Below are 12,373 nucleotides of genomic sequence, written 5' to 3'. Positions count from 1 at the left end.
ATTCCTCAGTAAAAGGCACATGACAGCCTGCTTGGTGTTTGCTAAAATGCACCTAAATGACTGACACGCGAAACAAAATTCTCTGATCTGAAACCAAGATTGAACTCTTTGGCCTGAATGTCAAGCGTCACATCTGGAGGAAACCTGGCACCATACCCAAGAAGACTCGAGGCTGTAATCGCTGCCAAAGGTGCTTCAACAAAGTACTGAGTTAAGGGTCTGAATACTTATATAAATTATATATTTATTTATTTTAAATAAATTTGCAAAATGTCTAAATCTGTTTTTGCTTAATATGAAAATAGTCAAGGGGTCTGAATACTTTCCAAATGCGCTCTATACACTTTCTTAACATTATCTTAACAGCCTTTATCTATTATAGACGTTTGAGCAGGCGTTCAGTGTGTAACATGTTTGTGATTCTGAAAGGACAGCAAGCGTAATACCAGCGCACTTGTAAAACACAAAGGGCCGGTGGTGTAGAGGAGGGTATATGCAGGTATAAGCCATATCCCACTTCCCGCTTATACTCAACAACTTAATCCCTACTGATGCGTATCAGTGTTGTGGAGGTATAAGACTTATCAATGATGTAGTACAATAGAGAAATTATGCACTAAGCCACCTACACAATCGCAAACCCTGTGAAATACACTGCTCAAAAAAATAAAGGGAACACTTAAACAACACAATACAATGTAACTCCCAAGTCAATCACACTTATGTGAAATCAAACTCAAACTGTCCACTTAGAAAGCAACACTGACAATTCACGTGATGTTGTGTAAATGGAATAGACAACAGGTGGAAATTATAGGCAATTAGCAAGACACTCCCAATAAAGGAGTGGTTCTGCAGGTGGGGACCACAGACCACTTCTCAGTTCCTATGCTTCCTGGCTGATGTTTTGGTCACTTTTGAATGCTGGCGGTGCTTTCACTCTAGTGGTAGCACGAGACGGAGTCTACAACCCACACAAGTGGCTCAGGTAGTGCAGCTCATCCAGGATGGCACATCAATGCGAGCTGTGGCAAGAAGGTTTGCTGTGTCTGTCAGCGTAGTGTCCAGAGCATGGAGGCGCTACCAGGAGACGGGCCAGTACATCAGGAGACGTGGAGGAGGCCGTAGGAGGGCAACAACCCAGCAGCAGGACCGCTACCTCCGCCTTTGTGCAAGGAGGAGCAGAAGGAGCACTGCCAGAGCCCTGCAAAATGACCTCCAGCAGGCCACAAATGTGCATGTGTCTGCTCAAACAGCCAGAAACAGCCTCCTTGAGGGTGGTATGAGGGCCCGACGTCCTCTCCGGGTTGTGCTTACAGCCCAAGACCGTGCAGGACGTTTTTCATTTGCCAGAGAACACCAAGATTGGCAAATTCGCCACTGGCGCCCTGTGCTCTTCACAGATGAAAGCAGGTTCACACCGAGCACATGTGACAGAGTCTGGAGACGCAGTGGAGAACGTTCTGCTGCCTGCAACATCCTCCAGCATGACCTTGATGCTATGGACTGGCCCGCCCGTTCCCCAGACCAGAATCCAATTGAGCACATCTGGGACATCATGTCTCGCTCCATCCACCAATGCCACGTTGCACCACAGACTGTCCAGGAGTTGGCGGATGCTTTAGTCCAGGTCTGGGAGGAGATCCCTCAAGAGACTATCCGCCACCTCATCAGGAGCATGCCCGTGCGTTGTAGGGAGGTCACACAGGCACGTGGAGGCCACACACACTACTGAGCCTCATTTTGACTTGCTTTAGGACATTACATCAAAGTTGGATCAGCCTGTAGTGTGGTTTTCCACTTTAATTTGGAGTGTGACTCCAAATCCAGACCTCCATGAGTTGATAAATTTGATTTCCATTGATAATTTTTGTGTGATTTTGTTGTCAGCACATTCAACTATGTAAAGAAAAAAGTACTTAATAAGAATATTTCATTCATTCAGATCTAGGATGTGTTATTTTAGTGTTCCCTTTATTTTTTTGAGCAGTGTATTTTTAAACCTGCATATTTTGCACACAAAAAATCCAGGTTAGCAGGCAATATTAACTAGGTGAAATTGTCACTTCTCTTGCGTTCATTGCACGCAGAGTCAGTGTATATGCAACAGTTTGGGCCGCCCTTTTGCCAGAATTGTACGTAATTATGACATACATTGCACAACCTTCAATGTTAACAGGAATATTTAGATTTATGGATGCCACCCGTTAGATAAAATACGGAACGGTTCCGTATTTCACTGTAATAATAAACGTCTTGTTTTCGAGATGATAGTTTCCGGATTCGACCATATTAATGACGTAAGACTCGTATTTCTGTGTGTTATAATGTTATAATTAAGTCTATGATTTGATATAGCAGTCTGACTGAGTGGTGGTAGGCACCAGCAGGCTTGTAAGCATTCAGTCAAACAGCACTTTTGTGCATTTTGCCAGCAGCTCGTCGCTGTGCTTCAAGCATTGAGCTGTTTGACTTCAATCCTATCAACTCCCGAGATTAGGCTGGTGTTGACATTTTGCTGAAATCCAGTCAGGTGTGTTTTTTTTTGTGGTTTTTGGCGAATGCGTAATAATGATTTAAAGTCGCGCTGTTGCAACAGCCTGTAAACACACAGTCCAGTTCAAAGTGAATGATTGCAGGCACGTGTTTCAAATTACTTGTTTGTATGAAGGTCTACTATAGCTCTGATTAGCTATAGCGGTCCGTTCCGTGTCGTCTCCGGTCCTGGACAAGACCAATGGTTTTTATTCGTTTTTTTTTTTGTACAGCAGTGTCTATTAATTGCCCAAACGCTCGGCCGCTTTCCCACTCTCTATTTTCACAAATCCTTTAGAATACTTCATTCCAAACATTCTAAGAATTTAGGAAACCATGAAAATGACCATATCTAATTTGTCACTTGTCAGAATAATTTTTTAAAGTGTCATTCTTCCTGGGGGTGTATATGAACAGATTTCATGTTGAAAAAATGCGGTCAGTTCCACTTTGAATGCAGCAGTGTTCCACACAAATAAGTTATTTCCGTACTTCTTTCTACATCTGCATTGCTTGCGTTTTGGGGTTTTAGGCTGAGTTAGTGTACAGCACTTTGTGACATCTGCTGATGTAAAAAAGGGCGTTATAAATACATTTGATTGATTGATGGCTAACAGCAAGCACGCTGCAATAGAAAAGTTCCACTCACCAGATGATGATCATTTGAAACTTCTTGTTGAAAGTTATTCTTTAAATGGGAGAAGCTAACAAATTAGCAACAACATCCTCTTTGATAACACCTGCTGCAGCCCTGTAAACTGTTAACCCTTTCCATCCAACAAAAACTGATGATTAAATCAGAACATCATTTTAAAATAGTATAATTTATAATTATTTTATAAATCCTAAGCCCTTTCCTTAGCCCATTGTTCCCCAGTGTGTTTGGGTTAGTAATAACTTGTAGAGTGGCTCTATTTGCCCTCAGCATGCATTTATTCACTATTATGAATATCTAAAATATCCATATGTTATTCTGAAATATGAACACAGAAATACTGGACATTTTTAACTCCTATGGTGGTGATTTGACAATAACATTCATGGTCTTGAATTGGACTCGCATTTTTCTGGTCTTGACTTTGTCGTCCCCCCTTCCTCAGGTCTAGGTGTTGAATCGGTCTCGCTTTAGGTGACCAGGAACACAACACAGAGTGTCTGTCTTAAGGAGTGGTGATACAGTAAATGTGGTGATAATGAACTGTTTGAGTAGGATGTTGGCTGAGGCAAAGGAATAACTGACTGTGGGGTTTGGTAAACGGTGGTGCAGGTTGTCCTCCGTTCAACAGAGGGATTTTATTGTAAAAACTAAAATGACTGGCAAAGGATCGACTTACATTACCATTAAAAATGATTTTACAATAAAGTTTGTAAAACACTGAAATAACAGATTTTCTCTGAACAGAGAGCGCTTTCTGTAGGGTTTAAAAAAACATGTGTTCCCTGACCGGGAATCGAACCCGGGCCGCGGCGGTGAGAGCGCCGAATCCTAACCACTAGACCACCAGGGAGCTGCCAGAGCATAGAATGATTTGTAGTAATAAGTCTCTTGGAATGGAGGGGGTGGACAATGAGAGTTATAAGACAGGGGAAGGAGTCTCTGAGATCATAGGTCTTCATAAAACTCTAGACTGCCAACAGGGTACACATTTTCACAGTGACAGTGGGCCCTCAGTAAACAGTAACAGGTGCAGAGAGACGTACACCACTGAGTGAGGACCTATTTCTTCCCATAGAGTAGACTGACTCCGAGAGTAATGTCTCAGTACCCACAAATAGACCCCTCACTACACACAGACTTTTCTAGCATTTAAAATGACTCAAACTATTATTGACACACAAGCCTGGCGCTCAAACACTTTTTGCATTCTGTCCTGACTCGCTTGCCATTTGACTGCACTGCACTGCATGTTGACAGGCAAGCGTTGGCTTTTCTCCCAAACAGAAAGGTTGACTCACTAGTCTCCCTGTGATATGTATGGTCTTGCCTCCTCTCGGAGTCCAGTCGAAGTTGTATGACCAAGTGTTGTCTGCAAAATCTCTACACCTTTTAGGTAATCAATTCAGAAAAGTACTTTTGACCTCAGGTTTAATGTGATGGAAGAAGAACTCTGCCTGTAGACTAGCAGTTAGAGAGTAACCGAAAGGTCGCTGGTTTGAATAGTTGAGCTGACAATGAGTGAAAAATATGCCAATGTGCCATTGAGCATGGCACTTAACCCTAATTTGCTCCAGGGGTACCATACTATGACTGACCCTGTAAAACACATTTTACTGCACCAGTCACCAGTATGTGACGACAAAAACGTTTTTTTATTTTTTATTGTGCAGTTGGGTGTAGGCCTGTTACTTTATGTCATGTTGAATTTATCTAATGTGTTCTGCCAGTTGAGCTGAAGTGCATTCAATGAGGCCCAAAAGGACATTCCCTGACTGGAAACAAACCCAGGCCACAGTGGTGAGAGTGCTGAATCCTGACTACTAGGGACTAGCGTGGCTTCCCATAGTTATTTCTGTTCCTTGGAATCACTCCCAGCAGAATGTTGTGGGGAAAGGGCTATTTGTTGTCTCGTTCCCTCAGCTGTTCGCTGAAACCACATCGTAAACGAAGGAAGACCCGTTCCAGCTGCACAATCACTCACGTCAGGCCTAATAATACACCCTGATAATGGTCATAGAACGAGAGAGGAATAGAAAGAGGGTGGGGGTCCACTGACTCACTCCCAGGGTCAATAAGAGAGAAGAGCCCCCTGAGGATCTCGGGGTATAAATATAATGGACTGGACAGAGAGGATCAGTCCAGACACACCGCACACAGCTCCACTGACCAGAACTCTGGGATTAAGACACAACCCACACACCATGTCTCAGGTAAGCCAACTTCCCTGTATCCTACTGTACTGACCTACTGTATTAACTACTTGTTACCGTTTTTGATGATAGCCACATTTCCATATTATTTCCTATGTTAAGGATCCCACAATGTTTTACTTTTAGAATAGAAAGATTGAGACAAGTCAGAGGGAGCGTTGTAGGATCAGGGAAAGGTGTGAGATTTTGTTCTGTCTTTAACCTCTATTCTCTCTCCTGCCCTCCATAGCCCGTTGAGGTGAAGAAGAAGAAGCGTCCTGTGATGAAGGAGGAGGACTTGAAAGGAGCCCGCAGCAAACTGGGGCTAAAGGGCGAGCCCAAGAGTAAGACCTATGAGGTCATGGTAGAGTGTGGTGAGTAGGAGCTTTACCACTCCAGTGTGTCATCGGAACAGCGTTTTACACACTGGCATTATTGGAAGTTTCCATTCTGGCTCTACAGACTCAGTACCTATAGTACTGTCGCTTGCATAACATTTATTTCTATTTGTGTGTCAAATATAAGTAATTAATCAATTTCACTAGTTGTAGACACTAGTGTAGGGAACATATCAGGGGGAGGAAAGTTACACAGTCAAGTGAGACGTGAGCTCGGTTATACTTTTTAGAATGTTATCTCTGAACTGGGGCATGTATTTGGCCAGAGCCCAGCTCGGATTGAGGTAGGGACAAAGTTTCCACTCCTTCTATAGAGACTGAATCGTGTATAGTCAGTCTGTAAGACCAAGGGTATATATAGTTGGTGGCAAGATAACTAGAAAGGAGGATAAAATACAACAACTACAGCACTTCTTCTAAAGATTCTAGACACATTTCAGTATATAGATTTGTCAGTGTGTGTGTGTTGCGTCATGTTTCTGTGGTAGTGCTTGGCACGCCACACTATCTTCGCTCACAGCCTTGTCTCTGTCCATCCACAGAGCGTATGGGAAAGGTGGCTCCCTCAGTGTTCAGTGGGGTGAAGTCTGGAGGAGAGACTGTACTGGAGAAGCCTAAAGCCCCAGGAGCCAGCATCTTTGGCAAGTAGAGCCGTCCAGTGTGGAGTGTTGGCTATCATCACTGCGCTAGAGTCTAGAGGAGAGACGGGACAGACGCATCAATGGACAAACGGCAATGAAGAAGCCAAACCTTGAATGGTTTGATACCTGTTTTTCCATTTTCAGCACGGAAATAGGCCCATCTCTTTTTGAGCAGGTTGTTCATAGTAGGGTTTGTTCATACTGTATGATGACTGTTTATGATTGATTGAGAATTAAGGGAAATTCCAGCATCATGGATATGATATTTGCACACACAATGGAAAACAAAATGTCTCACATAGTTTACTGATCAGGTAGAAATGAAAGTGCTATCATGATTGCCTTACGCAGCAATGCTGACTGATCATGTTATGATCATGCCATTGATCATGTTATGACGTGTCTGTAACGGTCACATTCGTTACGCTTAGAACGAGTACCTACAGGAAGGAAACCAATTATACATCACATAAGCCCTTGATGAAGTTAGCTTTGCACAGAAAGTTTGTAAAATCATACTCAAAACATGTCCACAATAACAACCTTTCCTCAAAAACATTACAGTTGTGACACTGCCTGTCCAAATCAGCATTCTATCTTCACTAGACTGTAGAATTCTATACTAGCAATCAAAGGACAAAAATGTGTTTCATTAACCTTCCGGCTTGTCAGAAACAGAGGGACAGATGTTAGTACCAAAACAAGTTCTGTGAGCCATTACCAAAGGCTATGAAATATGGTTGACTGAAAATACTTATTTTGAGACTTTGTAGCCTACTTTGTAGTAACATTAAATTTGGCAAATATAAAGGCCAAATGTAGTCTTTACTTTAAAATACACACATTCAAATAGAATTTTATTGGTCACATATTTTGCAGATGTTATTGGGGGTGTAGCGAAAATATGGTTAATATTTTCTCTAAATATGAAAGTTTAATTAGGAAATAAGCTAGTTTTTCATGTTTGGGTTGACCTTACTATGAAGTTGCTCAAATTGTAAATGCTGAAATATTTGTCTTATGTTTTTATAAACAAATGAATGACTTCCCTACTTATTAATTCTGTATCCCATTGTTTGGAGTGTTAACATTTTTTGCAGTGTCACCATTACTACACTACAATGTTGTTACTACAAGATTAGCGTCTTAAACACGTGGACAAGGTCATGTAAAAGTAGGGGTGTCAAACATACGGGCCGGATCTGGCTTGAATCTAGACATAGGAGATAGTGAGCGAACTTTGGTCAGCTCTGAGCTCAACTCGGGATAACCGATCCGGTGACATGAAAGTGGCTCACCTTTTAGCCAGGCAAATTTCTACAGGTTGACGTTTATTGTAATGAATCTTACACTGGAGGCAGAACTAAATTATTTCTGCTAGATGGGCCAGCTGCAAAGTCAAAATTGGCTATCATAAAAATGTATGATTAGGCATTAAGGTTAGCTCTGTGTGTATGAGGTTTACAATCAGGTTTTATGACTGACTCTGTAGAGCTGCCTCCAGCACAAGTTTCATGACATGCCAACCTGCTAAATGTATATGGGAACGAATCCTTCAGAGATAACCTTCCCCAGAGCAGTCTAACTCAGGGCTAACTTCATTTATCATGAAATGTTTGAGCTGTAAGTTAAGGACCAATCAAGTTTAGTTCCCTCCAGCAATTGCCGCAAAGAGTGCGCCATCATCCCTTCATTCTCCTGAAACATATTTTGGGGCAGATGACTGATTTTAAGTATTTTATTAATCAAATGTGAGTTTAAAAAAATTATAGTATTGAAATGCAATATGATGCATTTGAAACTTTTGTATGACTTAATACAATTGTATCGATAGCCATATTACAACTGTGTTGTGATAATTGCATTGTTTGCTCTATAACCTGTTAATTCGTATGCCGTGATATATAGGCCTAAAGGCAGAGACAAGAAAACGGTGGCAAAATCACACCTTTGTTTTATCACAAAACCGGATAGCAACCTCTGTCCTGTGAAGTCCACAAAGCATATTGCATGTACAGTAACAGACATGACCTACAGAGTGGTCAGGCAAGTTAATGTTTGCCTTTAAACAACTATTTGACACTAAACTATTGATTTAGAACCACCAAGAGTTGCCGCAAGTCAAAGAAATATACCTTGACTTTGTTGTCCTTAAGCCATTTTGCCACAACTTTGGAAGTATGCTTGGGGTCATTGTCCATTTGGAAGACCCATTTGCGACCAAGCTTTAACTTCCTGACTGATGTCTTGAGATGTTGCTTCCATATATCCACATAATTTTCCTTCCTCATGATGCCATCTATTTTATGAAGTGCACCAGTCCATCCTGCAGCAAAGCACCCTCATAACATGATGCTGCCACCCCCGTGCTTCACGGTTGGGATGGTGTTCGGCTTGCAAGCCTCCCCCTTTTTCCTCCAAACATAACGATGGTCATTATGGCCATATTTTTGTTTCATCAGACCAGAGGACATTTCTCCAAAAAGTACGATCTTTGTCCCCATGTGCAGTTACAAACCGTAGTCTGGCTTTTTTATGGTGGTTTTGGAGCAGTGGCTTCTTCCTTGCTGAGCGGCCTTTCAGGTTATGTCGATATATACTTTTGTACCTGTTTCCTCCAACATCTTCACAACATTGATTTGCACTTTTCGCAGCAAAGTACATTCATCTCTAGGAGACAGAACGCGTCTCCTTCCTGAGCGGTATGACAGCTGCGTGGTCCCATGGTGTTTATACCTGCGTACTATTGTTTGTACAGATGAACGTGGTACCTTCTGGCATTTGGAAATTGCTCCCAATGAGGAACCAGACTTGTGGAGGTCTACAAAAAATGTTCTGAGGTCTTGGCTGATTTCTTTTGATTTTTCCATGATGTCAAGCAAAGAGGCACTGAGTTTGAAGGTAGGCCTTGAAATACATCCACAGGTACACCTCCAATTGACTCAAATTATGTCAATTAGCCTATCAGAAGCTTCTAAAGCCATATTCAATTCTGGGATTTTCCAAGCTGTTTAAAGGCACAGTCAATTTAGTGTACGTAAACTTCTGACCCACTGGAATTGTGATACAGTGAATTAATCTTTGTGAAACAATTGTTGGAAAAAATTACTTGTGTCATGCACAAAGTAGATGTCCTAACCGACTTGCCAAAACTAGTTTGTTAACAAGAAATTTGTGGAGTGGTTGAAAAACGAGTTTTAATGACTCCAACCTAAGTGTATGTAAACTTCCAACTTCAACTGTATATACAATTAACAATGGTGTGTGTAAGTGAGTGGTTGCGTGTATAGATGCCCAAGAAAACAAACCAAAATCAAACTGTGTCTACAGGGAGAGAGTCTCCTCAATGAATAGGAAAAAGGTGTATTCATCCCGGGACACAACATGGCCCAGGTGTGTCCCATTTTGCTGACAACCCTCCTGGCTCCGCCCACCGACATCCTTATAAGGAAAACAAGAGCAAAGAGAAAGAATTCGGCAGACAGAGTGGGAGGGTCGTCACACTCGTTTGGACCAGACATCATCAGATAGATGGCCTACACGTAGAGAGACAGATGGGTGCTGTTTAGATCGCTCGGATGCTTTCGAATTGAAGGAAAATGATGAAACACTGAGAGACAAAAGATACATAATTTTATGTTTTTTTGCGGAACACTGGTTTCTCTTGGCACCCATGAATACACGCCACTGAGTAGTGGGGGGAGAAAAGGGACTTGTGCATTGATAAGCACACCAAATTAACAATTTGTGAAGAAAGACAACACTTCTACTAGGCCATTTCACATCAAAGCCTGATGAATTTGCATGTTATTCTTTCATTTTGATTTCAGCATCAATAAAAAACGGGGTACTGACTCGGCCAGGAATTTATGTTTCAGCATTGTCTCAATGAAGAGTTTGGCATTCGATTAGCCATGTGCGACATGCACACACAGTTACAAGTGTGGCGGGTGCACGATCAATATCTACCTTCGTAACATGGATGAAGCCTGATCTGGATTGTGTAACTAACTGAAACTAGCTCAATTCCGAAAAGCTTGAGTACATTAGCAAGATTATTGGTATACCCCTCTGGTCTGAATGAGGCTTCAGTATTGGGCACACAGAGCCCTCCTTGATATGGTGGTCCAAGTACAGTGCCTTGCGAAAGTATTCGGCCCCCTTGAACTTTGCGACCTTTTGCCACATTTCAGGCTTCAAACATAAAGATATAAAACTGTATTTTTTTCTGAAGAATCAACAACAAGTGGGACACAATCATGAAGTGGAACGACATTTATTGGATATTTCAAACCTTTTTAACAAATCAAAAACTGAAAAATTGGGCGTGCAAAATTATTCAGCCCCCTTAAGTTAATACTTTGTAGCGCCACCTTTTGCTGCGATTACAGCTGTAAGTTGCTTGGGGTATGTCTCTATCAGTTTTGCACATCGAGAGACTGAAATTTTTTCCCATTCCTCCTTGCAAAACAGCTCGAGCTTAGTTTGGTTGGATGGAGAGCATTTGTGAACAGCAGTTTTCAGTTCTTTCCACAGATTCTCGATTGGATTCAGGTCTGGACTTTGACTTGGCCATTCTAACACCTGGATATGTTTATTTTTGAACCATTCCATTGTAGATTTTGCTTTATGTTTTGGATCATTGTCTTGTTGGAAGACAAATCTCCGTCCCAGTCTCAGGTCTTTTGCAGACTCCATCAGGTTTTCTTCCAGAATGGTCCTGTATTTGGCTCCATCCATCTTCCCATCAATTTTAACCATCTTCCCTGTCCCTGCTGAAGAAAAGCAGGCCCAAACCATGATGCTGCCACCACCATGTTTGACAGTGGGGATGGTGTGTTCAGCTGTGTTGCTTTTACGCCAAACATAACGTTTTGCATTGTTGCCAAAAAGTTCAATTTTGGTTTCATCTGACCAGAGCACCTTCTTCCACATGTTTGGTGTGTCTCCCAGGTGGCTTGTGGCAAACTTTAAACAACACTTTTTATGGATATCTTTAAGAAATGGCTTTCTTGCCACTCTTCCATAAAGGCCAGATTTGTGCAATATACGACTGATTGTTGTCCTATGGACAGAGTCTCCCACCTCAGCTGTAGATCTCTGCAGTTCATCCAGAGTGATCATGGGCCTCTTGGCTGCATCTCTGATCAGTCTTCTCCTTGTATGAGCTGAAAGTTTAGAGGGACGGCCAGGTCTTGGTAGATTTGCAGTGGTCTGATACTCCTTCCATTTCAATATTATCGCTTGCACAGTGCTCCTTGGGATGTTTAAAGCTTGGGAAATATTTTTGTATCCAAATCCGGCTTTAAACTTCTTCACAACAGTATCTCGGACCTGCCTGGTGTGTTCCTTGTTCTTCATGATGCTCTCTGCGCTTTTAACGGACCTCTGAGACTATCACAGTGCAGGTGCATTTATATGGAGACTTGATTACACACAGGTGGATTGTATTTATCATCATTAGTCATTTAGGTCAACAATGGATCATTCAGAGATCCTCACTGAACTTCTGGAGAGAGTTTGCTGCACTGAAAGTAAAGGGGCTGAATAATTTTGCACGCCCAATTTTTCAGTTTTTGATTTGTTAAAAAAGTTTAAAACATCCAATAAATGTCGTTCCACTTCATGATTGTGTCCCACTTGTTGTTGATTCTTCACAAAAAAATACAGTTTTATATCTTTATGTTTGAAGCCTGAAATGTGGCAAAAGGTCGCAAAGTTCAAGGGGGCCGAATACTTTCGCAAGGCACTGTATATGTATCTCCAGCTCTACCCTCCATGAGTCAACAAAATTACACATTTTCTTAGCATTTTGCAATCAACCCTCAGTGAGGGAACATATACCTGCTCTACATGTATGTACAGACTTCTCTGGTAATGAGTGAGAATGGGAACACACATACAATACTGTACCAGTGGGAGCAATGTGTGAGCCAAAGAGAAGGACAGGAA

At 41.9% G+C, this 12,373-nt stretch overlaps 1 protein-coding gene and 1 non-coding gene across 2 annotated transcripts; one reads left to right on the top strand and one right to left on the bottom strand.

Annotated features, from left to right (window-relative positions):
* Positions 1–3,971: 3,971 nt before the first annotated feature.
* trnae-cuc lies at positions 3,972–4,043 on the bottom strand. The gene has a single exon. It is a non-coding gene; the product is annotated as a tRNA-Glu (tRNA).
* Positions 4,044–5,243: 1,200 nt separating this feature from the next.
* Positions 5,244–7,509, top strand: mustn1b (musculoskeletal, embryonic nuclear protein 1b). Its single transcript, XM_021609600.2, has 3 exons — positions 5,244–5,403; positions 5,633–5,756; positions 6,323–7,509. Exons 1-3 carry the CDS (start codon positions 5,308–5,310, stop codon positions 6,427–6,429), a joined length of 327 nt encoding a protein of 108 aa, XP_021465275.2. The 5' UTR covers positions 5,244–5,307; the 3' UTR covers positions 6,430–7,509.
* The last annotated feature ends 4,864 nt before the right edge of the window (positions 7,510–12,373 follow it).

This window comes from Oncorhynchus mykiss, chromosome 7 (assembly GCF_013265735.2).
Source record: "Oncorhynchus mykiss isolate Arlee chromosome 7, USDA_OmykA_1.1, whole genome shotgun sequence".
In the NCBI taxonomy this organism is placed as follows: Eukaryota; Metazoa; Chordata; class Actinopteri; order Salmoniformes; family Salmonidae; genus Oncorhynchus; species Oncorhynchus mykiss.
The sequence above is the reverse complement of the archived record's forward strand: the minus strand, read 5'-3'. Positions and strand labels throughout refer to the sequence as shown.

Excerpts from the sequence above, each read along its gene's own strand:
- mustn1b (XM_021609600.2), top strand. The coding sequence starts at position 5,308 with ATGGACTGGACAGAGAGGATCAGTCCAGACACACCGCACACAGCTCCA. Across the intron at positions 5,404-5,632 it reads ACCCACACACCATGTCTCAG|CCCGTTGAGGTGAAGAAGAA; the intron begins GTAAGCCAACTT and ends TGCCCTCCATAG. Across the intron at positions 5,757-6,322 it reads TGAGGTCATGGTAGAGTGTG|AGCGTATGGGAAAGGTGGCT; the intron begins GTGAGTAGGAGC and ends GTCCATCCACAG.